This window comes from Octopus bimaculoides, chromosome 15 (genome assembly GCF_046866305.1).
Source record: "Octopus bimaculoides isolate indiv1 chromosome 15, ASM4686630v1, whole genome shotgun sequence".
Lineage (NCBI taxonomy): Eukaryota > Metazoa > Mollusca > Cephalopoda > Octopoda > Octopodidae > Octopus > Octopus bimaculoides.
In genome coordinates this window covers 30,035,031-30,062,745 of record NC_142942.1, presented here as the reverse complement: position 1 = coordinate 30,062,745, position 27,715 = coordinate 30,035,031, and the positions used below count along the sequence as shown (strand labels likewise).

Below are 27,715 nucleotides of genomic sequence, written 5' to 3'. Positions count from 1 at the left end.
ACTTATGGTAATTGAGATATGTATGTATGTATGTATGTATGTATGTATGTATGTATGTATGCATGTATGTATGTGCGTGTGAATGTATGTATGTTTGTGTGTGTGTGTGTGTGTGTGTGGTGGAAGTCAGCTCGTGACCGTGTAAGACCACTTCTTAAACTCATTGCACTCTAATAAACATCTCACGCTTGGTCCGCCAATCGTCGATGGTGTTTTATATGACACCCAAGGCCTGCAAGGGACCTACAAGTTAGCCTTCCGACTACAAATCAGCTTTACAGGAACAGCCAGACCATCGGATGTTGGGATCACTCAATACTGAGTGAGTCCACAGGCCAACTAACGCACTCTGCTGCTGATGCGCAAGATACCACACTTGTCGGCGGGTGCGCCTCTGTGACAATGCTTATGGCCTTTGGGAAGCATACACAACACTGGTCGCACGAAATAGAGCGAGTTCACATTCTCTCTATATATTTACATCTCCAAATCAGCGGATGCAATCCAGTCGTTTTCGAATTCTTTAACACCAGTGGCAATCATATTCCCCAACAATTCTCAATTTGATGATCTTCCCAGGTTTTAGTATCGATATTGATCTATTAAAGTGTGTTTAAGATTGTCTTTGAAACGCATATGTGGCTTGCACTGGGGACGTTTACATTAAGGGATGGGTAGAGAAAAGGTAGAGAAAAGGTATAGGTGGGGTGATACCGTAGTGAATAGTAGTTTTGGTAGTAAAATCTGAAGTGGAGGGAAGAATACAAGGATGTCAAATTACTATAAATAGACGTATGTGATAGGTTAGTGATAGATAGGAAGCAGAGAGCAAAGAATGTATGACATACGCATGCATTCATATACATATATATATGTGCGAATATGTAAACATACATGTACACACAGATACATACACACACATATACATACGCCTATACATACACATGCATATACACACATGCATGCTCACGCGCATCCGTAAATGTATTCATATACAAATATGCATGCGCGTACTTGTATATATACATGCACACGCGCATACGTGCGCGCAGATGCACACGCATTTACAGTCACGCGCATGCGCGCATACAGATACTTACATATACATATATACACATATACACACTCATTCATATATGTTTGTACATATATATATATATATATATATATATATATATATATATATATATATATATATATATAATCATAAATATATAGGGATTCACAGTAACCTGCTTCTCCAACATACTATATTTCTATATATATATATATATATATATATATATATATATATATATAGACGGTTTAGATATAGATTCAAGGTTGAATATGGTACTTATGCGTAGGCACCCAAATATCGTATCCCAAAATGATAGGTGATCAAAATCAAAAAATAAGCAACACGGATTTCAAAGGTGATTGCAGTACGCACGTTTCATGCTACTCCAATTTATTTAAGTAATGCGAGCATTACATTAAATGCAATATGAAGAGCAATCTTCAGCTGCATGAAAATGCAGAAAATGACTGTAGCAAAGACATATTATAAATGTGGCAACATTTCAAATCCAAGTGGGAGAGAGAATACATAAAAATCCAAATGTGAGGAAGAATACATAAGTCCATCTTGACATAGCCGAGTCTATCAGGCTAATATATATACATATGCCTACATACATACATACATACATACATACATACATAAATTACCTGTACACACATTTACACTCACACACATGTATTCGCTTGTATGTCTATATTTGTAGTATTAAATGATTGTGACCCTTAAAGTAAAATAGGGGAGTTAATTAAAGATTAAAAATTAAAATGGAGATAAGTAGGGTTGTTGGAGATTACCTACGGGGTTTTATGGATATATGCTGTGTGATTATTTAGGTTGCATTTAGATTTGTGGTAAATTTGAAGGTATGAAAAAAGCGGTGGTTGCATGTACTTAGGGCCTCATTATATTTGTTTAGTAGCGTTGACGAGTTGTGTTCTAATATGTGGAATGCCTCTTTAAGGCTTTGGTATGGAAGCCCTGAATCTATTATGGACCATGACAAAGTGTAGGGAGTATTTCTAGTTTTGAGATAATGTATGTGACTGGCGAGTGTTGTGGACTTACTGTGTTTCTCGTATCTAAAGAATTGAGATGAGCCGTATACCGTTGTTTAAAATTTATGGTTGATCCTATATATACAGCTGTAGAATTGTGTAATGTGTTGAGGTCGGTGCATTTATAAATTACATTAGATCTTCCACAATGGGGTTGTAGAGGGCAGATGGACTCAGGACGGCAGTTACAAGTGGGTGTATTTTAGGGATTATTTTTAAGAATGGAGGAAGTAATACTGTTAGAGGAGAGGTTAGAGATGGGGGTAGAAAGGTCTAAGTCATTAGTATTATTAATATTATTATTACTATTATTGTCATTATTGCTATCGTTGTTGTTAATTATTCTATCTGTAAGGGCGGTGGAAGTTTGATAGTATTCTGGGTAGTATTAGTAGGATTGGGTTATGGTTGTGGTCTAACGTATGGGGTTCAATGCTGGAGCTGTGTACGTTAGGTGCTCGTGTATTTAGAATTGTTATAGTGTAAGTTTTGATAGTAGAGAGAAAGCTTTTGTTTGTTAGAGGCTGGTTTGACAGACTCGAAGTTGAGTGGGGTGGGGTGGAATAGGATAGCTTTAGAGTGGATCTATTAAAGATAGAGTAATATTGATGTTGACGGGGGAAGTTGGAGTCCAGTATATTAAAAAGGATTTAGCTAAGTTCTTAATATTTAGTGAGAAGTGGGGTGTATACCACAGAATAGAGCATACACCACTTTTTTGGGGGTGGGGGGTATTAAGTAGTAGTGCTATCTATATTTTTGGAAAATGGACGGGGTAGCATGGCTCGTTGTTGTTAGCCGTTTTTGCTGTTTTAGCTTTTGATCTAGTGTTATACGTGTGCGTGTGGGGTCTATTACTCTATCTTTAATAGATCTACGTTAAAGCGATCCTATTCCTCTTTCTAATCATACACATCTCTCCTCCCCCATCTATCCACAATACATTCTCAAATTTTCATTCACACCACAAAACCCTTTCGAACGAGCAACACTGATTCTACGGCTCCATGCTTTGAAATGAATAAACAAGAACTGCTATTGCAACTTACATACCATGTGCAGGAAATTTTTTTACCACTTCTATACACCATTTTCGTCGAATAATGGAACTGCAACTACAATATCTTTATATATTTAATTTCTACTTTCATTCTCTTATTTCCCTCTATATTCCCTATCTCCCCCATTTCCATAATAATTCGAACTCAAATATTTTCTCACACCGTCTGTGATGAAGGGAAATCCATAATATCCCAGAAACAGCTGTGAGACTATTTCGTTATAAATGTCCTGAAAACTCCTCACAGCCTTGGCTATGTTATCTCATTCTGTCTAGAAGAGAAGATTACATCTTTATCAACATCATCTATTCCTTTGGAAGTAACCATTTGTAATCTTCGAAACATATGTTGGAAATAAAAGAATTCATTTAACATATGCGTATTACTCCATTTATTAAATTTTTATATTTACTCAATTACCCAAAATAACAGAGAGTTTCTACCTCATAAACAGGAGTTACACAACAGTCATTTTGTGATCTTTGCTACCTTGGTATCTATTAACCAATTTATTTTGTCGGAGTTAATTATTAACTAAGAGAAAAAATTGTAGTTTAGAATGAGTAGTTCTTTGACTGCTATTTCTAAATTTTTCAGAATGTTGGTGAAGCAACTTATGCTGACCCCTGTATATTTATGATTATATATATATATGCGGTCTGACTATTAAGAATGTTCTCAAGAAAATTCAGCAAACATAGATATGTGTGTGTGTGTGTGTGTGTGTGTGTGTGTGTGTGTGTGTGTGTGTGTGTGTGTGTGTGTGTTTGCGTGCGTGTGTGTGTGTGTGTCCGTCCAAAATCACGCAATAGGAAGCAGTAAGAGAAAGAGTGGTATAAGTGAAGGGAGAGGAGAGAAAATAGTAAGTCAGTGAAGGAGAAGTAGTGAGAGTAATAGCCATGATTGAGAGGGAATGAGAGAAAGTAATAGCAATGAGAGAAAGGAAGTGGCAAAGAGAGCATCGTGTATCTACTATAATAATACTCTTGTGTCTTTCTCCGTTACAACATATGAATGAGAACGGAAGCGGCGATAGATGAATAAGGAAGGAAGAGGTGATGGCAAACTTGATAGTAGGATGATGGAAATTCTACCGTGAAAAAAAGCAAACAACGTTTCAACTCTGTGAGTATATGTGTGTATATGTAAAAGGGAGGTATGTGAATGTTTGTTTGTGTGTGTGTGTGTATGTGTGTGTGTGTGTATGTGTGTGTGCGTGTGTGTGCGTGTGTGTGCGTGCGTGTGTGTAATGGAAGTGGGATGGTGAACATTCAACACTGAAAAGAAAAATCAAACAGCGATTCAACTCTGTGTGAGTATATGTGTGTATGTGTGTGCGTGTACATGGGAAGTATGTGACTGTTTGTATGTGTGAACCAGCGTTCTTTCAGTAACAAACGATGATCGATGTCACATCTCAAAATACAACCACTAAATAACATTGAGAAGTGTATTAGTTTGATTTACCATCCATAGTCTAATTTTTACCCACTGGTCTTTCAGTAACTATACATAAACTAACCAGCGTTCTTTCAGTAAGTAACGATGATCGATGACACATCTCAAAATACAACCACTAGATAACATTGAGTAGTGTATTATAATCACACATCTACACAAACGTATACGTATACAAACTCATTAGAGAAAATAATTATTGACTGGGTGTATCAAGAATATAAAGCGACTGCAGTTGAAAAGTACATTATAAATACACATTTAACAGTTCATTCATGTGCCTAATTCATTTATATTAAGAAATTTATGTAATAAATTTTGAATAGTGAGTTTTTACATCAACTATAAGTCATTAACGTCGCTTCGGAAAAGTTGGTATTAACTTGCCTGCTCCTGCATTTAGTCACGGCCAGCTTTATGTGGCATTAAGTCGTACAAAAAGGAAGGAAAGCTTAACATTTTATTCAAGGGATGTTAGTTGCGGATAGATTCTTCGCAAAAAAAAAACTTAGTAATAAAAGAATTAAGCTAAAAACTTGGTTTTGTACCCTATTCATATATATAAAATACTATAATTAGCCGTCATTTTTGACGGCACGGAGTCAGCTAGTATCCAGATAATAACTGAAAGCGTTAAAAGAGAACACAAACGCTTATGCAGGCACTTATAAAATTTAACCGGAACCACAAAAAGCAAAACAACTGTGGGCTCGTCCGGGATTCGAAACCGGGACCTCTCGCACCCAAAGCGAAAATCATACCCCTAGACCAACGAGCCACAAGTTGAAAAAGTACCTAAAATTAATCATCATACTCCGTATTGACAGGTAATCGTTGGATTATTTATTTTTTGTTATTTATATTTCATATACATTAAAATGATCCATAGAAAATATGGACTTTTAGTGCGGGATTGAATATATCTTATTAAAAGAACTGATTCTAAGTATAAAAGTTTGTTAGAGATTTTTATTGCTCAACTGGAAGTGATGTTTATTTCGCTTTGTCAATTCATATATGATAGATTAACTCTCAAAATTTTTAACGGCGCAACATGTGACGGAAATTGCCGATATTTCTCAATCGGCAGATTCCGTCAGGTGCTAAAGAACGAAAACATGCGTTTCGGCAAAATGGTTGCCACGCGGCTAGAAGTGAACATGACACGGTTGACGTCACGATGTGAGGAAAAGGTAGCTGAAAAGAAAATGAGAGATTGGCGACTGGAAAAAGTAAGCACTTATGGTAATTGAGATATGTATGTATGTATGTATGTATGTATGTATGTATGTATGTATGTATGCATGTATGTATGTGCGTGTGAATGTATGTATGTTTGTGTGTGTGTGTGTGTGTGTGTGGTGGAAGTCAGCTCGTGACCGTGTAAGACCACTTCTTAAACTCATTGCACTCTAATAAACATCTCACGCTTGGTCCGCCAATCGTCGATGGTGTTTTATATGACACCCAAGGCCTGCAAGGGACCTACAAGTTAGCCTTCCGACAACAAATCAGCTTTACAGGAACAGCCAGACCATCGGATGTTGGGATCACTCAATACTGAGTGAGTCCACAGGCCAACTAACGCACTCTGCTGCTGATGCGCAAGATACCACACTTGTCGGCGGGTGCGCCTCTGTGACAATGCTTATGGCCTTTGGGAAGCATACACAACACTGGTCGCACGAAATAGAGCGAGTTCACATTCTCTCTATATATTTACATCTCCAAATCAGCGGATGCAATCCAGTCGTTTTCGAATTCTTTAACACCAGTGGCAATCATATTCCCCAACAATTCTCAATTTGATGATCTTCCCAGGTTTTAGTATCGATATTGATCTATTAAAGTGTGTTTAAGATTGTCTTTGAAACGCATATGTGGCTTGCACTGGGGACGTTTACATTAAGGGATGGGTAGAGAAAAGGTAGAGAAAAGGTATAGGTGGGGTGATACCGAAGTGAATAGTAGTTTTGGTAGTAAAATCTGAAGTGGAGGGAAGAATACAAGGATGTCAAATTACTATAAATAGACGTATGTGATAGGTTAGTGATAGATAGGAAGCAGAGAGCAAAGAATGTATGACATACGCATGCATTCATATACATATATATATGTGCGAATATGTAAACATACATATACACACAGATACATACACACACATAGACATACGCCTATACATACACATGCATATACACACATGCATGCTTACGCTCATACGTGCGCGCAGATGCACACGCATTTACAGTCACGCGCATGCGCGCATACAGATACTTACATATACATATATACACATATACACACTCATTCATATATGTTTGTACATATATATATATATATATCTATATATATATATATATATATGCACGTACACATACATACATATATACACACGCACATATATGTATGTATATATGTATATATATATATATATATATATATATATATATATATATATATATATATATATATATATATATATATATATATATATATAATCATAAATATATAGGGATTGGCAGTAACCTGCTTCTCCAACATACTATATTTCTATATATATATATATATATATAGACGGTTTAGATATAGATTCAAGGTTGAATATGGTACTTATGCGTGGGCACCCAAATATCGTATCCCAAAATGATAGGTGATCAAAATCAAAAAATAAGCAACACGGATTTCAAAGGTGATTGCAGTACGCACGTTTCATGCTACTCCAATTTATTTAAGTAATGCGAGCATTACATTAAATGCAATATGAAGAGCAATCTTCAGCTGCATGAAAATGCAGAAAATTACTGTAGAAAAGACATGTTATAAATGTGGCAACATTTCAAATCCAAGTGGGAGAGAGAATACATAAAAATCCAAATGTGAGGAAGAATACATAAGTCCATCTTGACATAGCCGAGTCTATCAGGCTAATATATATACATATGCCTACATACATACATACATACATACATACATACATACATACATACATACATAAATTACCTGTACACACATTTACACTCACACACATGTATTCGCTTGTATGTCTATATTTGTAGTATTAAATGATTGTGACCCTTAAAGTAAAATAGGGGAGTTAATTAAAGATTAAAAATTAAAATGGAGATAAGTAGGGTTGTTGGAGATTACCTACGGGGTTTTATGGATATATGCTGTGTGATTATTTAGGTTGCATTTAGATTTGTGGTAAATTTGAAGGTATGAAAAAAGCGGTGGTTGCATGTACTTAGGGCCTCATTATATTTGTTTAGTAGCGTTGACGAGTTGTGTTCTAATATGTGGAATGCCTCTTTAAGGCTTTGGTATGGAAGCCCTGAATCTATTATGGACCATGACAAAGTGTAGGGAGTATTTCTATTTTTGAGATAATGTATGTGACTGGCGAGTGTTGTGGACTTACTGTGTTTCTCGTATCTAAAGAATTGAGATGAGCCGTATACCGTTGTTTAAAATTTATGGTTGATCCTATATATACAGCTGTAGAATTGTGTAATGTGTTGAGGTCGGTGCATTTATAAATTACATTAGATCTTCCACAATGGGGTTGTAGAGGGCAGATGGACTCAGGACGGCAGTTACAAGTGGGTGTATTTTAGGGATTATTTTTAAGAATGGAGGAAGTAATACTGTTAGAGGAGAGGTTAGAGATGGGGGTAGAAAGGTCTAAGTCATTAGTATTATTAATATTATTATTACTATTATTGTCATTATTGCTATCGTTGTTGTTAATTATTCTATCTGTAAGGGCGGTGGAAGTTGTGGTAGTATTCTGGGTAGTATTAGTAGGATTGGGTTATGGTTGTGGTCTAACGTATGGGGTTCAATGCTGGAGCTGTGTACGTTAGGTGCTCGTGTATTTAGAATTGTTATAGTGTAAGTTTTGATAGTAGAGAGAAAGCTTTTGTTTGTTAGAGGCTGGTTTGACAGACTCGAAGTTGAGTGGGGTGGGGTGGAATAGGATAGCTTTAGAGTGGATCTATTAAAGATAGAATAATATTGATGTTGACGGGGGAAGTTGGAGTCCAGTATATTAAAAAGGATTTAGCTAAGTTCTTAATATTTAGTGAGAAGTGGGGTGTATACCACAGAATAGAGCATACACCACTTTTTTGGGGGTGGGGGGTATTAAGTAGTAGTGCTATCTATATTTTTGGAAAATGGACGGGGTAGCATGGCTCGTTGTTGTTAGCCGTTTTTGCTGTTTTAGCTTTTGATCTAGTGTTATACGTGTGCGTGTGGGGTCTATTACTCTATCTTTAATAGATCAACGCTAAAACTATCCTATTCCTCTTTCTAATCATACACATCTCTCCTCCCCCATCTATCCACAATACATTCTCAAATTTTTATTCACACCACAAAACCCTTTCGAACGAGCAACACTGATTCTACGGCTCCATGCTTTGAAATGAATAAACAAGAACTGCTATTGCAACTTACATACCATGTGCAGGAAACTTTTTTTTACCACTTCTATACACCATTTTCGTCGAATAATGGAACTGCAACTACAATATCTTTATATATTTAATTTCTACTTTCATTCTCTTATTTCCCTCTATATTCCCTATCTCCCCCATTTCCATAATAATTCGAACTCAAATATTTTCTCACACCGTCTGTGATGAAGGGAAATCCATAATATCCCAGAAACAGCTGTGAGACTATTTCGTTATAAATGTCCTGAAAACTCCTCACAGCCTTGGCTATGTTATCTCATTCTGTCTAGAAGAGAAGATTACATCTTTATCAACATCATCTATTCCTTTGGAAGAAAACCATTTGTAATCTTCGAAACATATGTTGGAAATAAAAGAATTCATTTAACATATGCGTATTACTCCATTTATTAAATTTTTATATTTACTCAATTACCCAAAATAACAGAGAGTTTCTACCTCATAAACAGGAGTTACACAACAGTCATTTTGTGATCTTTGCTACCTTGGTATCTATTAACCAATTTATTTTGTCGGAGTTAATTATTAACTAAGAGAAAAAATTGTAGTTTAGAATGAGTAGTTCTTTGACTGCTATTTCTAAATTTTTCAGAATGTTGGTGAAGCAACTTATGCTGACCCCTGTATATTTATGATTATATATATATATGCGGTCTGACTATTAAGAATGTTCTCAAGAAAATTCAGCAAACATAGATATGTGTGTGTGTGTGTGTGTGTGTGTGTGTGTTTGCGTGCGTGTGTGTGTGTGTGTGTCCGTCCAAAATCACGCAATAGGAAGCAGTAAGAGAAAGAGTGGTATAAGTGAAGGGAGAGGAGAGAAAGTAGTAAGTCAGTGAAGGAGAAGTAGTGAGAGTAATAGCCATGATTGAGAGGGAATGAGAGAAAGTAATAGCAATGAGAGAAAGGAAGTGGCAAAGAGAGCATCGTGTATCTACTATAATAATACTCTTGTGTTTTTCTCCGTTACAACATATGAATGAGAACGGAAGCGGCGATAGATGAATTAGGAAGGAAGAGGTGATGGCAAACTTGATAGTAGGATGATGGAAATTCTACCGTGAAAAAAAGCAAACAACGTTTCAACTCTGTGAGTATATGTGTGTATATGTAAAAGGGAGGTATGTGAATGTTTGTTTGTGTGTGTGTGTGTATGTGTGTGTGTGTGTATGTGTGTGTGCGTGTGTGTGCGTGTGTGTGCGTGCGTGTGTGTAATGGAAGTGGGATGGTGAACATTCAACACTGAAAAGAAAAATCAAACAGCGATTCAACTCTGTGTGAGTATATGTGTGTATGTGTGTGCGTGTACATGGGAAGTATGTGACTGTTTGTATGTGTGAACCAGCGTTCTTTCAGTAACAAACGATGATCGATGTCACATCTCAAAATACAACCACTAAATAACATTGAGAAGTGTATTAGTTTGATTTACCATCCATAGTCTAATTTTTACCCACTGGTCTTTCAGTAACTATACATAAACTAACCAGCGTTCTTTCAGTAAGTAACGATGATCGATGACACATCTCAAAATACAACCACTAGATAACATTGAGTAGTGTATTATAATCACACATCTACACAAACGTATACGTATACAAACTCATTAGAGAAAATAATTATTGACTGGGTGTATCAAGAATATAAAGCGACTGCAGTTGAAAAGTACATTATAAATACACATTTAACAGTTCATTCATGTGCCTAATTCATTTATATTAAGAAATTTATGTAATAAATTTTGAATAGTGAGTTTTTACATCAACTATAAGTCATGAACGTCGCTTCGGAAAAGTTGGTATTAACTTGCCTGCTCCTGCATTTAGTCACGGCCAGCTTTATGTGGCATTAAGTCGTACAAAAAAGAAAGGAAAGCTTAACATTTTATTCAAGGGATGTTAGTTGCGGATAGATTCTTCGCAAAAAAAAAACTTAGTAATAAAAGAATTAAGCTAAAAACTTGGTTTTGTACCCTATTCATATATATAAAATACTATAATTAGCCGTCATTTTTGACGGCACGGAGTCAGCTAGTATCCAGATAATAACTGAAAGCGTTAAAAGAGAACACAAACGCTTATGCAGGCACTTCTAAAATTTAACCGGAACCACAAAAAGCAAAACAACTGTGGGCTCGTCCGGGATTCGAACCCGGGACCTCTCGCACCCAAAGCGAAAATCATACCCCTAGACCAACGAGCCACAAGTTGAAAAAGTACCTAAAATTAATCATCATACTCCGTATTGACAGGTAATCGTTGGATTATTTATTTTTTGTTATTTATATTTCATATACATTAAAATGATCCATAGAAAATATGGGCTTTTAGTGCGGGATTGAATATATCTTATTAAAAGAACTGATTCTAAGTATAAAAGTTTGTTAGAGATTTTTATTGCTCAACTGGAAGTGATGTTTATTTCGCTTTGTCAATTCATATATGATAGATTAACTCTCAAAATTTTTAACGGCGCAACATGTGACGGAAATTGCCGATATTTCTCAATCGGCAGATTCCGTCAGGTGCTAAAGAACGAAAACATCCGTTTCGGCAAAATGGTTGCCACGCGGCTAGAAGTGAACATGACACGGTTGATGTCACGATGTGAGGAAAAGGTAGCTGAAAAGAAAATGAGAGATTGGCGACTGGAAAAAGTAAGCACTTATGGTAATTGAGATATGTATGTATGTATGTATGTATGTATGTATGTATGTATGTATGTATGTATGCATGTATGTATGTGCGTGTGAATGTATGTATGTTTGTGTGTGTGTGTGTGTGTGTGTGTGTGTGTGTGTGTGTGTGTGTGTGTGTGTGTGGTGGAAGTCAGCTCGTGACCGTGTAAGACCACTTCATAAACTCATTGCACTCTAATAAACATCTCACGCTTGGTCCGCCAATCGTCGATGGTGTTTTATATGACACCCAAGGCCTGCAAGGGACCTACAAGTTAGCCTTCCGACTACAAATCAGCTTTACAGGAACAGCCAGACCATCGGATGTTGGGATCACTCAATACTGAGTGAGTCCACAGGCCAACTAGCGCACTCTGCTGCTGATGCGCAAGATACCACACTTGTCGGCGGGTGCGCCTCTGTGACAATGCTTATGGCCTTTGGGAAGCATACACAACACTGGTCGCACGAAATAGAGCGAGTTCACATTCTCTCTATATATTTACATCTCCAAATCAGCGGATGCAATCCAGTCGTTTTCGAATTCTTTAACACCAGTGGCAATCATATTCCCCAACAATTCTCAATTTGATGATCTTCCCAGGTTTTAGTATCGATATTGATCTATTAAAGTGTGTTTAAGATTGTCTTTGAAACGCATATGTGGCTTGCACTGGGGACGTTTACATTAAGGGATGGGTAGAGAAAAGGTAGAGAAAAGGTATAGGTGGGGTGATACCGAAGTGAATAGTAGTTTTGGTAGTAAAATCTGAAGTGGAGGGAAGAATACAAGGATGTCAAATTACTATAAATAGACGTATGTGATAGGTTAGTGATAGATAGGAAGCAGAGAGCAAAGAATGTATGACATACGCATGCATTCATATACATATATATATGTGCGAATATGTAAACATACATATACACACAGATACATACACACACATATACATACGCCTATACATACACATGCATATACACACATGCATGCTCACGCGCATCCGTAAATATATTCATATACAAATATGCATGCGCATACTTGTATATATACATGCACACGCGCATACGTGCGCGCAGATGCACACGCATTTACAGTCACGCGCATGCGCGCATACAGATACTTACATATACATATATACACATATACACACTCATTCATATATGTTTGTACATATATATATATATATATATATATATATATATATATATATATAATCATAAATATATAGGGATTGACAGTAACCTGCTTCTCCAACATACTATATTTCTATATATATATACATATATATATAGACGGTTTAGATATAGATTCAAGGTTGAATATGGTACTTATGCGTAGGCACCCAAATATCGTATCCCAAAATGATAGGTGATCAAAATCAAAAAATAAGCAACACGGATTTCAAAGGTGATTGCAGTACGCACGTTTCATGCTACTCCAATTTATTTAAGTAATGCGAGCATTACATTAAATGCAATATGAAGAGCAATCTTCAGCTGCATGAAAATGCAGAAAATTACTGTAGAAAAGACATTTTATAAATGTGGCAACATTTCAAATCCAAGTGGGAGAGAGAATACATAAAAATCCAAATGTGAGGAAGAATACATAAGTCCATCTTGACATAGCCGAGTCTATCAGGCTAATATATATACATATGCCTACATACATACATACATACATACATACATACATAAATTACCTGTACACACATTTACACTCACACACATGTATTCGCTTGTATGTCTATATTTGTAGTATTAAATGATTGTGACCCTTAAAGTAAAATAGGGGAGTTAATTAAAGATTAAAAATTAAAATGGAGATAAGTAGGGTTGTTGGAGATTACCTACGGGGTTTTATGGATATATGCTGTGTGATTATTTAGGTTGCATTTAGATTTGTGGTAAATTTGAAGGTATGAAAAAAGCGGTGGTTGCATGTACTTAGGGCCTCATTATATTTGTTTAGTAGCGTTGACGAGTTGTGTTCTAATATGTGGAATGCCTCTTTAAGGCTTTGGTATGGAAGCCCTGAATCTATTATGGACCATGACAAAGTGTAGGGAGTATTTCTAGTTTTGAGATAATGTATGTGACTGGCGAGTGTTGTGGACTTACTGTGTTTCTCGTATCTAAAGAATTGAGATGAGCCGTATACCGTTGTTTAAAATTTATGGTTGATCCTATATATACAGCTGTAGAATTGTGTAATGTGTTGAGGTCGGTGCATTTATAAATTACATTAGATCTTCCACAATGGGGTTGTAGAGGGCAGATGGACTCAGGACGGCAGTTACAAGTGGGTGTATTTTAGGGATTATTTTTAAGAATGGAGGAAGTAATACTGTTAGAGGAGAGGTTAGAGATGGGGGTAGAAAGGTCTAAGTCATTAGTATTATTAATATTATTATTACTATTATTGTCATTATTGCTATCGTTGTTGTTAATTATTCTATCTGTAAGGGCGGTGGAAGTTGTGGTAGTATTCTGGGTAGTATTAGTAGGATTGGGTTATGGTTGTGGTCTAACGTATGGGGTTCAATGCTGGAGCTGTGTACGTTAGGTGCTCGTGTATTTAGAATTGTTATAGTGTAAGTTTTGATAGTAGAGAGAAAGCTTTTGTTTGTTAGAGGCTTGTTTGACAGACTCGAAGTTGGGTGGGGTGGGGTGGAATAGGATAGCTTTAGAGTGGATCTATTAAAGATAGAGTAATATTGATGTTGACGGGGGAAGTTGGAGTCCAGTATATTAAAAAGGATTTAGCTAAGTTCTTAATATTTAGTGAGAAGTGGGGTGTATACCACAGAATAGAGCATACACCACTTTTTTGGGGGGTGGGGGGTATTAAGTAGTAGTGCTATCTATATTTTTGGAAAATGGACGGGGTAGCATGGCTCGTTTGTGTTAGCCGTTTTTGCTGTTTTAGCTTTTGATCTAGTGTTATACGTGTGCGTGTGGGGTCTATTACTCTATCTTTAATAGATCTACGCTAAAGCTATCCTATTCCTCTTTCTAATCATACACATCTCTCCTCCCCCATCTATCCACAATACATTCTCAAATTTTCATTCACACCACAAAACCCTTTCGAACGAGCAACACTGATTCTACGGCTCCATGCTTTGAAATGAATAAACAAGAACTGCTATTGCAACTTACATACCATGTGCAGGAAACTTTTTTTTACCACTTCTATACACCATTTTCGTCGAATAATGGAACTGCAACTACAATATCTTTATATATTTAATTTCTACTTTCATTCTCTTATTTCCCTCTATATTCCCTATCTCCCCCATTTCCATAATAATTCGAACTCAAATATTTTCTCACACCGTCTGTGATGAAGGGAAATCCATAATATCCCAGAAACAGCTGTGAGACTATTTCGTTATAAATGTCCTGAAAACTCCTCACAGCCTTGGCTATGTTATCTCATTCTGTCTAGAAGAGAAGATTACATCTTTATCAACATCATCTATTCCTTTGGAAGTAACCATTTGTAATCTTCGAAACATATGTTGGAAATAAAAGAATTCATTTAACATATGCGTATTACTCCATTTATTAAATTTTTATATTTACTCAATTACCCAAAATAACAGAGAGTTTCTACCTCATAAACAGGAGTTACACAACAGTCATTTTATGATCTTTGCTACCTTGGTATCTATTAACCAATTTATTTTGTCGGAGTTAATTATTAACTAAGAGAAAAAATTGTAGTTTAGAATGAATAGTTCTTTGACTGCTATTTCTAAATTTTTCAGAATGTTGGTGAAGCAACTTATGCTGACCCCTGTATATTTATGATTATATATATATATATATATATATATATATATATATATATATATATATATATATATATATATCTGCGGTCTGACTATTAAGAATGTTCTCAAGAAAATTCAGCAAACATATATGTGTGTGTGTGTGTGTGTGTGTGTGTGTGTGTGTGTTTGCGTGCGTATGTGTGTGTGTGTCCGTCCAAAATCACGCAATAGGAAGCAGTAAGAGAAAGAGTGGTATAAGTGAAGGGAGAGGAGAGAAAATAGTAAGTCAGTGAAGGAGAAGTAGTGAGAGTAATAGCCATGATTGAGAGGGAATGAGAGAAAGTAATAGCAATGAGAGAAAGGAAGTGGCAAAGAGAGCATCGTGTATCTACTATAATAATACTCGTGTGTTTTTCTCCGTTACAACATATGAATGAGAACGGAAGCGGCGATAGATGAATAAGGAAGGAAGAGGTGATGGCAAACTTGATAGTAGGATGATGGAAATTCTACCGTGAAAAAAAGCAAACAACGTTTCAACTCTGTGAGTATATGTGTGTATATGTAAAAGGGAGGTATGTGAATGTTTGTTTGTGTGTGTGTGTGTGTGTGTGTATGTGTGTGTGCGTGTGTGTGCGTGCGTGTGTGTAATGGAAGTGGGATGGTGAACATTCAACACTGAAAAGAAAAATCAAACAGCGATTCAACTCTGTGTGAGTATATGTGTGTGTGGGTGTGCGTGTACATGGGAAGTATGTGACTGTTTGTATGTGTGAACCAGCGTTCTTTCAGTAACAAACGATGATCGATGTCACATCTCAAAATACAACCACTAAATAACATTGAGAAGTGTATTAGTTTGATTTACCATCCATAGTCTAATTTTTACCCACTGGTCTTTCAGTAACTATACATAAACTAACCAGCGTTCTTTCAGTAAGTAACGATGATCGATGACACATCTCAAAATACAACCACTAGATAACATTGAGTAGTGTATTATAATCACACATCTACACAAACGTATACGTATACAAACTCATTAGAGAAAATAATTATTGACTGGGTGTATCAAGAATATAAAGCGACTGCAGTTGAAAAGTACATTATAAATACACATTTAACAGTTCATTCATGTGCCTAATTCATTTATATTAAGAAATTTATGTAATAAATTTTGAATAGTGAGTTTTTACATCAACTATAAGTCATGAACGTCGCTTCGGAAAAGTTGGTATTAACTTGCCTGCTCCTGCATTTAGTCACGGCCAGCTTTATGTGGCATTAAGTCGTACAAAAAGGAAGGAAAGCTTAACATTTTATTCAAGGGATGTTAGTTGCGGATAGATTCTTCGCAAAAAAAAAACTTAGTAATAAAAGAATTAAGCTAAAAACTTGGTTTTGTACCTTATTCATATATATAAAATACTATAATTAGCCGTCATTTTTGACGGCACGGAGTCAGCTAGTATCCAGATAATAACTGAAAGCGTTAAAAGAGAACACAAACGCTTATGCAGGCACTTCTAAAATTTAACCGGAACCACAAAAAGCAAAACAACTGTGGGCTCGTCCGGGATTCGAACCCGGGACCTCTCGCACCCAAAGCGAAAATCATACCCCTAGACCAACGAGCCACAAGTTGAAAAAGTACCTAAAATTAATCATCATACTCCGTATTGACAGGTAATCGTTGGATTATTTATTTTTTGTTATTTATATTTCATATACATTAAAATGATCCATAGAAAATATGGGCTTTTAGTGCGGGATTGAATATATCTTATTAAAAGAACTGATTCTAAGTATAAAAGTTTGTTAGAGATTTTTATTGCTCAACTGGAAGTGATGTTTATTTCGCTTTGTCAATTCATATATGATAGATTAACTCTCAAAATTTTTAACGGCGCAACATGTGACGGAAATTGCCGATATTTCTCAATCGGCAGATTCCGTCAGGTGCTAAAGAACGAAAACATCCGTTTCGGCAAAATGGTTGCCACGCGGCTAGAAGTGAACATGACACGGTTGATGTCACGATGTGAGGAAAAGGTAGCTGAAAAGAAAATGAGAGATTGGCGACTGGAAAAAGTAAGCACTTATGGTAATTGAGATATCTAGTAAATACGTATGTCAGCTGTTTCTACACTTCCTTGTCAATATCACTCAATGTCGGTATTTTTCGGAGCACTAGTCCTTGTTGTTAAAGTAACAGAACTAGCGATGACCAGCTCACATTCATCGTATGGATTATTATTAATAATAATAACAATAATGAAAGAAATATATATATATATATATATATATATATATATATATATATATATATATATGTATATATATAAGACGCAGTATGTTTGAATGGTTCGGAAGTTTGTTTCTAAATTAATGAGTCTACTCAGGCACCTGCGTAAAATGGTTAGACGAGTACTGTGTTCATTTCATTATAATTTATCAACTTAGTCATTTGAATTATTTTAAAATTCCGCTTCCTTAACGTGTGTGAATAGCAGCGAGTTGTTTGGCCTAGGTTAACCATAATTAAACATACTTGCGATCAAAGCCATTCCAGCCGTGACTGTCTCGCTTTATTCTGATGTACAAGTAACGCATGACTACACGGTGAGCTTCTTTCAGTTTCCGTCTACTAAATCCACTCAAGGCTTTGGTCAGCACGGGGCTATAATAGTAGAAGACACTTTCCCAAAGCGCCGTGCAGTGGGACTGAACGTGGAACCCAACTCTGTCTCCTCACTATTTATCTAAATTGCATATTTTTAAACGATATTTTGCAGAAACATGTTCTCCAGTTTCGTTAAGTGGTGGTAAGGGAGGGATTGTGATCTGAAATTCTTTTCCCTAATTTTTTTTTTTAATGCTATCAACTACAATTATAATCTATCCAGTCTTGTGATGTGAGTAAGTATCCATCTTGGTTTTGATTCCTTAAAAGATGTTATACTCTTGTGCAAACTATACCAGAATTAACCTCAAGGAAGAGCTGAAGAGAATCGGTATTGTTAACTCACCTAACATTTAAAAAAAATATTAAACTTGCTAATCTAATCCATTAATTTCCATTTTATATTTAGCCTGAGGTTTATTAAAATAAGGGAGATAACTCTTGTTTTTGTTACTTCCCGTGAAAATTATCTCGTGTAATTTCTTTCTCTTTTCAGTATATTTGTGCATTATTGAGTCAGTTAGAAGAATTAAAGAAATCGCCATGGTAATGTAGCTTTCTTCACACTTCTTGTCACTGCTTCGACACCTTTTACGAGTGTAATTAAACTTTTTTTAAAGCCAATTATTCAATTAAAACTTCACATCAGAGGAAAATGCGTACCACCTGGTGCTCTTTCTCCTTGTCTCATATCTTGCATCTCTCAGGTATGGCCGCATGGTTAAGAAGTTCGCTTCGCAATCACATAGTTTGGGGTACGATCTCTTTATCCTGCATCAGACATAGTCTTGAGTCGTCTCAAACTTTAGTGCTTGCAGTCTGCTATATTGTGATAACTTTGCCACTGTGGTTAATCTATCTTAAAAACCCGTTGAAAAGCAACGTAGGAATGTGTATGAGGTCGTTTAATATGCGAGAAATATCTTGTGTATCAAGGGGAGTGTTAGATACCCTGTTAGAACTCCTGCTTTCGAGGAGTTGACTTGTTTGTCTTAAACACCACCACCTAGCCCTTTAGCCGTGTTTGTTGCAAGCATTTGAATTAAGTCTCTTTTCTCCTCTAACTAAAGCCTAACTCTCTCCTCAGAAAAAAAAAAAGTAGTTTTACAATTGAAATACATTATTAGGAAATATATTTATTAGAAAATTCTTCTCTAGCACTGAATTTCACTCAACAGTTTCTGTCCTCTAGTGAATTATTACTTCCTTTCATGATATTTTTACAACAGTTGTCCATCCAAAGAAGATATAAATGGCTATGCACGGAAAATCCAATTTTTGAAAGGGTTGCTGGAAGCTGACAGATTGGTATGTAGTTTCTGCTTGTAAACATTTACAACTTGCTGCACTTTTCTATTCACTTCTGTTTTTGTACACTTTTGTATTTTTTTTTTAGTCTCTTGTAATCTCTTCTATTTTTTTAAATTACATTTTCACTTCAGCCTGATTCATCAGAGAAGATGTTGGCTGCTGAAAAACTTGCTCCAGTCTCATCTTCTAAAGACATTAATCCATCAGCAAGTAAAAAGCTTTGCAATTTAACAAAAGGCAGGTATGAGAAAGAGATGAGAGCAGATCTTTTTGGTAACTCTGGTAAGTTTCAAGTACTTTTAAAACCTTCATACAAACCAGTTTATCTTTTCAAGTAGTTTTTTAATCTCAAAATTTTATAATTGGTTATCTCAGCCTGCATGGTGTTGGTTTAAGCTCACTAAGAAAGCTGGTTCAGTTTCCCGAATTTGTGTTATCTAAAAATAATATAACAATTTAAAACTATCCTAATAAATATACATTATTATTTTTATTTTCTGTAAGGTGTTCATGTATCTATGTGCTTAAGATGTTCACTTCTAACTACATATCTGGGTTTGAACCCACTGCTTGGTACATTATTTGAGTATCTTTTATTGTAGCCTCAAGTAATCCAATGCCTTTGAATGATGGAAACTGTCTGAAAAACCTTTTGTTCATGTATATGTGAGGTCTGTGTCTGTGATTATGTTTACCAATGTGTTGAATGTTATTCCTTTATGTCAAAAACATAACTTAGCGATTCAGTAAATAGAGATGGATAAAATACTCTCTGGATTGAAATAAGTACTAAAGGTTGATGTGATTGAAGATAGTGCCCCAGTATAGCTGCACTTCAAAAACTGAAATAGAATAGCATCATCAATTAAAATATACATAATCAGGAATAAGCTTAATTAAATGGTAAATTCAATTGAAAAATGAAATAAGCTAGGTGAAAAAAAAAAAGAATGTTCAAACCTGCTTTTAATGAGATAGATATAACATCAATAAGCAGTTGTTGACATTTGACATCCTTAGATGCACCATAAATGTCTTTGAGGATTGCTTAAACATCAAACAATCTCATTTTTTTGTCCTTTTTAAATCTTGGATTATTTCAGTGTTACTAGAAGCCCACTGATGCATTTTCACTCCTATTTTCTATGTGGAGAATTTTCTTCTGAGATTATTTCTGCTGCAAAAGGTCTTAAAAAACATGTTAAATTTGAATGAACACACATATCTTTTATTCAATGCTGCTTTGTGCACCTTTTGGTAACTAATTCCAGCTTGACCAAGATTTGCACACATAACAGATGTACTTTTTATTGTTCTTATTATATAAGAACAACCAATCTTATAGTGTTGCAAAAGACTGATTCAGTATTCCTAGCTGGTGAAGCATAACAGTGCAGAAACAGATGTATCCTGTGATTTGATGACATTATGCATAGCTCAATGGTGTATTTTCACCCATATTGTCTCATCCTCATCAATATTGTGATCATCATTTAAGATCTTTAATCTGTGCTGGTATAGAATGGGCAGACCAACAAGATCTGTGTTGGGCTCCTGTGTCTTCCTGGGCAAGGATTCTATGGCTGGATACCCTTTCTAATACCAACCAATAAGGTGTACTAATTGCTTTCTCTGTGGCACTACCATGAGTGAAGTCACCAAGTAAATTGAAAGACAAGACCCCTTCATGGAAAGTGAGCACAGAACTGAGTGAGGTGATTTTGTGCCTGTTGAGAAACTTAAACCTGAAAGGAACATGTGTCTTGCTGTGGAGGAGGTATATGGTTACCTCAGCAGATGAGATGTCAGGGCACGCCTTCAAGGTACAAGAAGATGGATAAAGGGAGACTAAGGAGAGAGAATTGCGAATTGCTGGGTGTGTATGTAGGTATGTGAAATTATGAATGGAAAGTGACAGGCAGTAGAGATGAAGATAGAAGTGAATGATGAACATGGATGGAAGCATGGACAATAGTGAATCTCAATTTGGAAGAAAATGAGGAAAATAGAAGTGGATTCATGAGGAGGAAGTGATAGGTGATATTGCATAAAAAGGGAATGGTGGAGTACAACAGTATGATAAAACTCTTGAAAGGTGAGACATAGGGAGATGAGGTAAAGTGTGTGGTGTGTGAGAGAAAATGCACAGTGACATGGAGATCAGAAGCACACAGTGGTAGATATGAGTTACAAAAAAGGTGGTGCACTGATGGTAGCCATGAGGGTGTGTTCAGTGTAAATACAGATACAGTGGCAAGAGATGGTGATGTTGCAAGGGAAGTGATTCCAAGAAGAGGGATTACTGGTAGCACAGAAATTGGGGGTGGAATATGTGAAACTCTGCTTTTATACAGCCACAACAACTGGGGAAATAGTGCCGAGGAATGAGAGAGGGATTGGTATTACAAAAGTGAATTCCAAGTACAAATTGAGTGCAAGGGCAAAAACATTAATGATATACTTTTAGGACCTTATTTTTGCTGAGATGGACAGGACTTCTCAAATACAGCAAGTTACCAATCATCTCAATCTTTCGTCATCTTCTCTGTGAAGCTCAAACAACCTGAAGTCTGTCTTCACTACTCTGTCCCATAAATTCTTAGGTTTCTCACTTCCATAAATTCCATCAACCTTAGCAAGCTGCACTTCTTTATGCAACTGTCCTTATCTATGCACATCAACTGACTATACCAGCACTGCTGTCTCTCTTGTATACTAACTACATCTGATGCCTCTTATGCCCAGTTTTCCTCACAATGCAATTGCATATATATGCCCTGACATAACACATCCAACAGAGCATGTTAGCTTTATTTCTTTCTAAACATCTTATGTCCTCTGCATTCACAGCCCATACATCATTACTGGGTAGTATTGCTGTTCATACTCGAACATCATACCATCTGCTTTCTCTTGGAGAGAGACTTTTTGTTACAAGTGGCGGTACTAGCTCTTTGGACTTTCTCCAGCCTGTTTGTATTCTAGCAACTGTGAGACAGCTTGCTGAGTGTCACAGACCAAATCTGTGGCTGCTGCAAAATCCCTTCCAGACCTAGGGTAAGCATGTAGACAGAGCCATTAGAACAAAGAAACAGACCTGGAAGTGGGGGCAGCCGAGAACTGTATCAGATAGCCAGAAGGGAAGCTAGGAGACAGGTATATATAGCCAAAGGAGAAGCAGAAAAGAAGTTTGCCTATGTTCAGTGTCATGAGGACCAAAGAACTGAAGTATTTCAAATTGCAAGATAGTATGTAAGAGAAAATTGTGATGTCATAGGAGAGAAATCTGTCCACATGGATGATGGTGCACTTTTAATGTCTGCAAAGAAAGAGGCTTGGAGATGCCATTATGAAAGACTGTTGAACATGGAGAATGAACGGGAAGAGGAAAGTCTGGCAAATGCTGACCCAATTGACGGACCAGCTACCCGAATCAACAGTACCCTGTAGATAAAACAATTAAGGATATGAAGACAGGGAAAACCCTTGGCCCATCAGGAATCACCACTGAGATGCTTAAAATATCTGGCAGTGTGGGTTATGGTCTAGTTACCAGTATTGTAAATCAGGTAGTTCATGGAGGATTCATAACCAATGACTGGTGTAGCAGCACCATAGTCAACTGCTACAAAGGTAAAGGTGATGCTTTAGATAGAAATAACTACATGGATATCAAATTGCTGGATCAGGTGATCAAAGTTGGAGCGAGAATCATAGCCCAGCTAATTATGGAGAGAGTTAGTCTAGATGAGATGCAGTTTGGTTTTGTGCCAGCTAGAAGCACCACTGATGCTGTATTTCTTGTAAGGCAACTTCAGGAGAAATACCTAGCCAAAGATAATTTTCTGTACTTGGCTTTTGTTGACATGGAGAAAACCTTTGACGGGATCCCCCGATCCCATATCTGGTGGTCAATGTGGAAACTGGGGATAGACAAGTGGTTGGTGAGAGCCATACAAGCCTTGTGCTGGGATGCTACCAGTAGAGTGAGGGTGGGCAATGAGTATAGTGAAGAATTCAGAGTACAAGGAAGGGTTCACCAAGGATTGGTGCTGAGCCCGCTCTTGTTCGTCATAGTACTCCAGGCAATAACAGAGGAATTCGAGACAGGCTACCCCTGGGAGCTCCTCTGTGCTGATGACCTTGTTCTTACAGCTGAATCACTATCTGGACTAGAGAAGTTCCAGGTATGGAAGCAAGGTCTAGAATCAAAGGGCTTTAGAGTTAACCTAACAAAAACCAAAGTCTTAGTAAGTAGGAAGGCATACAAATTACAAATCCCTTCAGGTAGATGGCTCTGCTCAGTATGTAGAAAAGGTGTAGGTAGAAATTCCATAAGATGCACCCAGTGTAAGCTTTGGACACATAAAAGGTGCAGCAATATCAGAGGAAGGTTAACAGGGAAACTAACTTTTGAATGTGGAAGGTGCACAGGTACAATATACACTGAAAATGCGCAGTAAATAGACTCCATCAAATGCTGAGGGTAGGGTGGGGAGCAAACTAGATGTAGTAGACAGCTTCTGTTATCTAGTTAGTAGTGGAGGTGGATGCTCCAAGAGCGTAACTGAGAATGAGGTTAGTCTGGGCATAGTTCAGAGAGCTCCTACCCTTGCTGGCAACAAAGGGCCTCTCTTTCACATTGATGCCTGAATGTGAACAGCTATGCTGCATGGCAGTGAAACATGTGCTATGATGGCTGAGAATATGCATAGGCTTGAAAGAAATGAAGCCAGTATGCTTCGCTGGATGTGCAATGTCAGTGTGCATGTTTGACAGTGTGTATGCATCTTAAGAGAGAAGTTAGGCATAAGTGGAATAAAATGTGTGCAAGAGAGACGACTGCACTGGTATGGTCATGTAATGCATATGGACAAAGACAGGAAGACATAGGATGAGGTGGTGAAGCATGATCTTCGAACTTTGAGCCTTACAGTGGCAATGACTGGTGACCAAAACCTTTGGCAATGTGCACTTATGCTGGTCACATGTAAAGAACATCTTTTGAATGTTGGGCCTCAAGGAGGCAAAGTGGCTGAGTTCCTTTTGAGTGATGAGCCTCATGGAGGCAATGACCAAGACCTTTGGCATTATGTCGTGCTTGAGAAGACCCATCAAGCCGAGCAAAATTGCAGTCATGGCAGGTACCGGTGTCATGCAAATTGGTACCCGTGCCGATGGCACATAAATGCACCCCAGTGTCATGCAAACGGCATCCGTGCTGGTGGCATGTAAAAGCACCCATTACACTTTGAGTGGTTGGCATTAGGATGGGCATCTAGCCATAGAAAACGATGCCAAATCAGACAGGAGTCTGGTGCAACCTTCCAGCGTGCCAGCCCAGTCAAACCGTCCAACCCATACCAGCATGAACAACGGACGTTAAATGATGATGATATAGATTCTTAGTGTTTATTGCTTCTTCACACCTGTCACAAACAAATTCTGAAGGGATTAGTATACTGTCTTTTCCTGCTGAGAAAAGGACTTTGGTCTTTTCTCAGTTAAATTTCAGGCCCTTTGGTTCCAGGTTTTGCTTCCACACCTGGAATCTCTTTTGTAATTCTATTACAGATTCAGTTATAAGAGCAAAGTCAGCTACCTAATGGAGTTGCTAATCAGTCTTAAACTCCTCTGTTATGACCTAGAGGACAATTATGCCCTGGTGAACTCCTACCTGCATACTAAATTCGTCACTGTAAATACTCACCTTACTGACAGCACCCCTGTAAATTCCTTGGACTCTGCCTTCACCAGCCATTTATCTACTATCTTCTGCAGTGACCACCGTATCAGGGAGCAAGGGCTTGAAGGCTTTTTCCAGGTTGATAAAAGTAGTTTACTTTTGGTTAAATACTTACTAGTAAGAGAGCACCAGCAGTACTTCCTGGCTCAAAGCTGAACTGTATCTCATCTAATCTGACGTTCTTCCTAATTAGTTGAGCTATCTTTCTGTCACTTTCAAGGCATGACCCAGCAATTTGATACCTCTAATTACTCCTCTTAGGCATCTCCTTTATCCTTGTAGTAGTTAACTATAATGCTGGAGTCATAGGGTATGTACAACTTAGCTATGTAGGTGACAAGGCTGTATCCCACTCATGGCCATCTCAACAGGAATTCCTGATTTACCAGAGGCATTCTCAGTCTTCATATCCTTAATTGCTTTATCTATCATACTGCTATCAATAAAAATGGTTCTTCTCTCTTTTGGGTTCACTCTTGGAAAGCTCTCTTTCTCCATCTGCATTCTCCATGTTTAAGCAGCCTTTTATAGTTGTACTTCCATGCCTTTTTCTTTTCAGAATCACAAAGTGCAAGTATATCCATCTGCACAAATTTCTCACCCTCAACATCTTGATTTTCTCTGAAACACAGTTTCACAATCCAGGATACTTCATGCTTTTGGTCCTCGTGCTGCAAAACGTTGGCAAACCTTTTCCTTTCTGCTTCTTCCCTTGCTAAGTATATGTGTTGACTAATCTCTCTTCTAGCAGCTACCAGTTTTAATTCTTTGCTACCCCCATTCTTCCAATCCATTCAAGACTGTCTCTTTACATTTATAGCCCTGTCTACTTCACCGTTTCAGTCTTTCTTCCACGAGTTTTACTGCAGTGAAACGTCTTCTTGCGTACGTCTGAACATGATAAATATGTTTGTTCTTAGAATATGAAAAAAAGCAAAAAAACTAAGAATTTACTTTGATAGGATGTTATTCTATATACAGAGTTTTGTCCCTTAGATCGATGCAGCTGATAATATGAGCGAGGTTGGTTTAACATATATTTTTGTTTATACTCTTGAAATAAAATAATGTTTGGCTGAGTGGTTAGCGAGAAAAGAAGGTGAAAGTAATCATATTGATATGTGTAAAATATATTTGTTACTTAAATGAATAGAGGCACCAAAAACAGCCATCAAAAGGCAGACAGGTCTCATTCAACAGTTCTAAAACATATTTAATGAAAACATTGCCAGATTGTCATAACCTCACAACTAGCTAAAATTATATTGCACTCAGAAAATTTTAGAATTCACTGTTTGATGGTCTTACAGCGTTTAAAAACACACGTATTTCACACGACTGGTAGTGTACTGTAAGTTTCCTTGTCATGGCCAGAATTGGCAACATCGAGTGACTGTTGGTACAAAGTCCTTTTCACAGTCACAATTAAGAAAAACAGTTGGTGACTGTTAAAACAAGTGATATATAAATTCTACTAGAGTACTGTTCACATATCTTAATGAATTCCTCAATTTGCATTCAGAAAAATTTAAGCTGACCACTGAGCTTTTCCAAGGCTGCTTATATTCTTTGTCAGTATGTAAGTGGATTTCTTAAGTTGGTTGCATGTAATTTGTAGGAGCAGGTTAGGAACATCTCATTTACGATCTTTACTCTTGTTTGTTTATTTAATTCAGGCAATATTGTTTAGTGATACATCCAACAAATGTTTGTGGGTGCTACAAAAACCCTGCAAACACATGCACACAGTCTCGACAACATATGTAAGAGATGTTTGCATGTGATTGCAAGCAACATCACCAATTTAAGAAAGCCCTCAAAAGTCAAAGACTTTTGCACCTCCTCATCTCACCTCTGAGTCCATCATACAAACTTACTGAATTATAGCCTTCCACAAACTTTTATGTTATGTCCCTAATACCAGCTTAATAATGACAAAGTTATCTTACTAAATTTTTTGTTATTTCAAATTAATAGTAAAAGGGTTGAGTATTCAAATAGAAATATAACAAACAGGTTGATAATAATAATAACAACAATAAAATATTCTATCTCCATTATTCCTTCCCATTTTTTCTAAAGCCCTCATTCTTCATTCACCAACAACTCTTTTACAGGTACTCAATCTCCAACATTCTTCTACATTTTTTCAATCATCCAGTTGCACAATTACTAACTAACACTCTTCTGCTGTTGCTCAGTTATCAGTACTCTTCCACTAGACCTTTCTTTATAAACCTTCTTCTTTTAACTTTATCTATTTCTAAGAACACTCTGAGTATATGCAATCCCCTTCTCACTTAAACATCCCTGTCCTTTCTCCTTGCCCAATCATTACTTCCTTCCCAGATCTTACACACAGTGTCCACTCCTTTCCATTCAGAACTGAAGCCATCTGTAACAT

At 36.8% G+C, this 27,715-nt stretch overlaps 1 protein-coding gene and 3 non-coding genes across 4 annotated transcripts in view; 1 reads left to right on the top strand and 3 right to left on the bottom strand.

Annotated features, from left to right (window-relative positions):
* Positions 1-5,343: 5,343 nt before the first annotated feature.
* On the bottom strand, positions 5,344-5,415 carry Trnap-ugg (transfer RNA proline (anticodon UGG)). Its single transcript has one exon. It is a non-coding gene; the product is annotated as a tRNA-Pro (tRNA).
* A 5,830-nt stretch (positions 5,416-11,245) lies between these two features.
* On the bottom strand, positions 11,246-11,317 carry Trnap-ugg (transfer RNA proline (anticodon UGG)). Its single transcript has one exon. It is a non-coding gene; the product is annotated as a tRNA-Pro (tRNA).
* A 5,819-nt stretch (positions 11,318-17,136) lies between these two features.
* Positions 17,137-17,208, bottom strand: Trnap-ugg (transfer RNA proline (anticodon UGG)). The gene has a single exon. It is a non-coding gene; the product is annotated as a tRNA-Pro (tRNA).
* A 297-nt stretch (positions 17,209-17,505) lies between these two features.
* LOC106875434 (vesicle transport protein USE1) overlaps positions 17,506-27,715 on the top strand; it is a 33,581-nt gene continuing 23,371 nt past the window's right edge. Inside the window, exons 1-4 of the mRNA XM_089363644.1 lie at positions 17,506-17,662; positions 18,751-18,800; positions 19,484-19,562; positions 19,697-19,847. Of these exons, the coding sequence (XP_089219770.1) occupies positions 17,564-17,662; positions 18,751-18,800; positions 19,484-19,562; positions 19,697-19,847 (379 nt within the window). The 5' untranslated portion in view covers positions 17,506-17,563. The remainder of the gene's footprint in view (positions 17,663-18,750; positions 18,801-19,483; positions 19,563-19,696; positions 19,848-27,715) is intronic.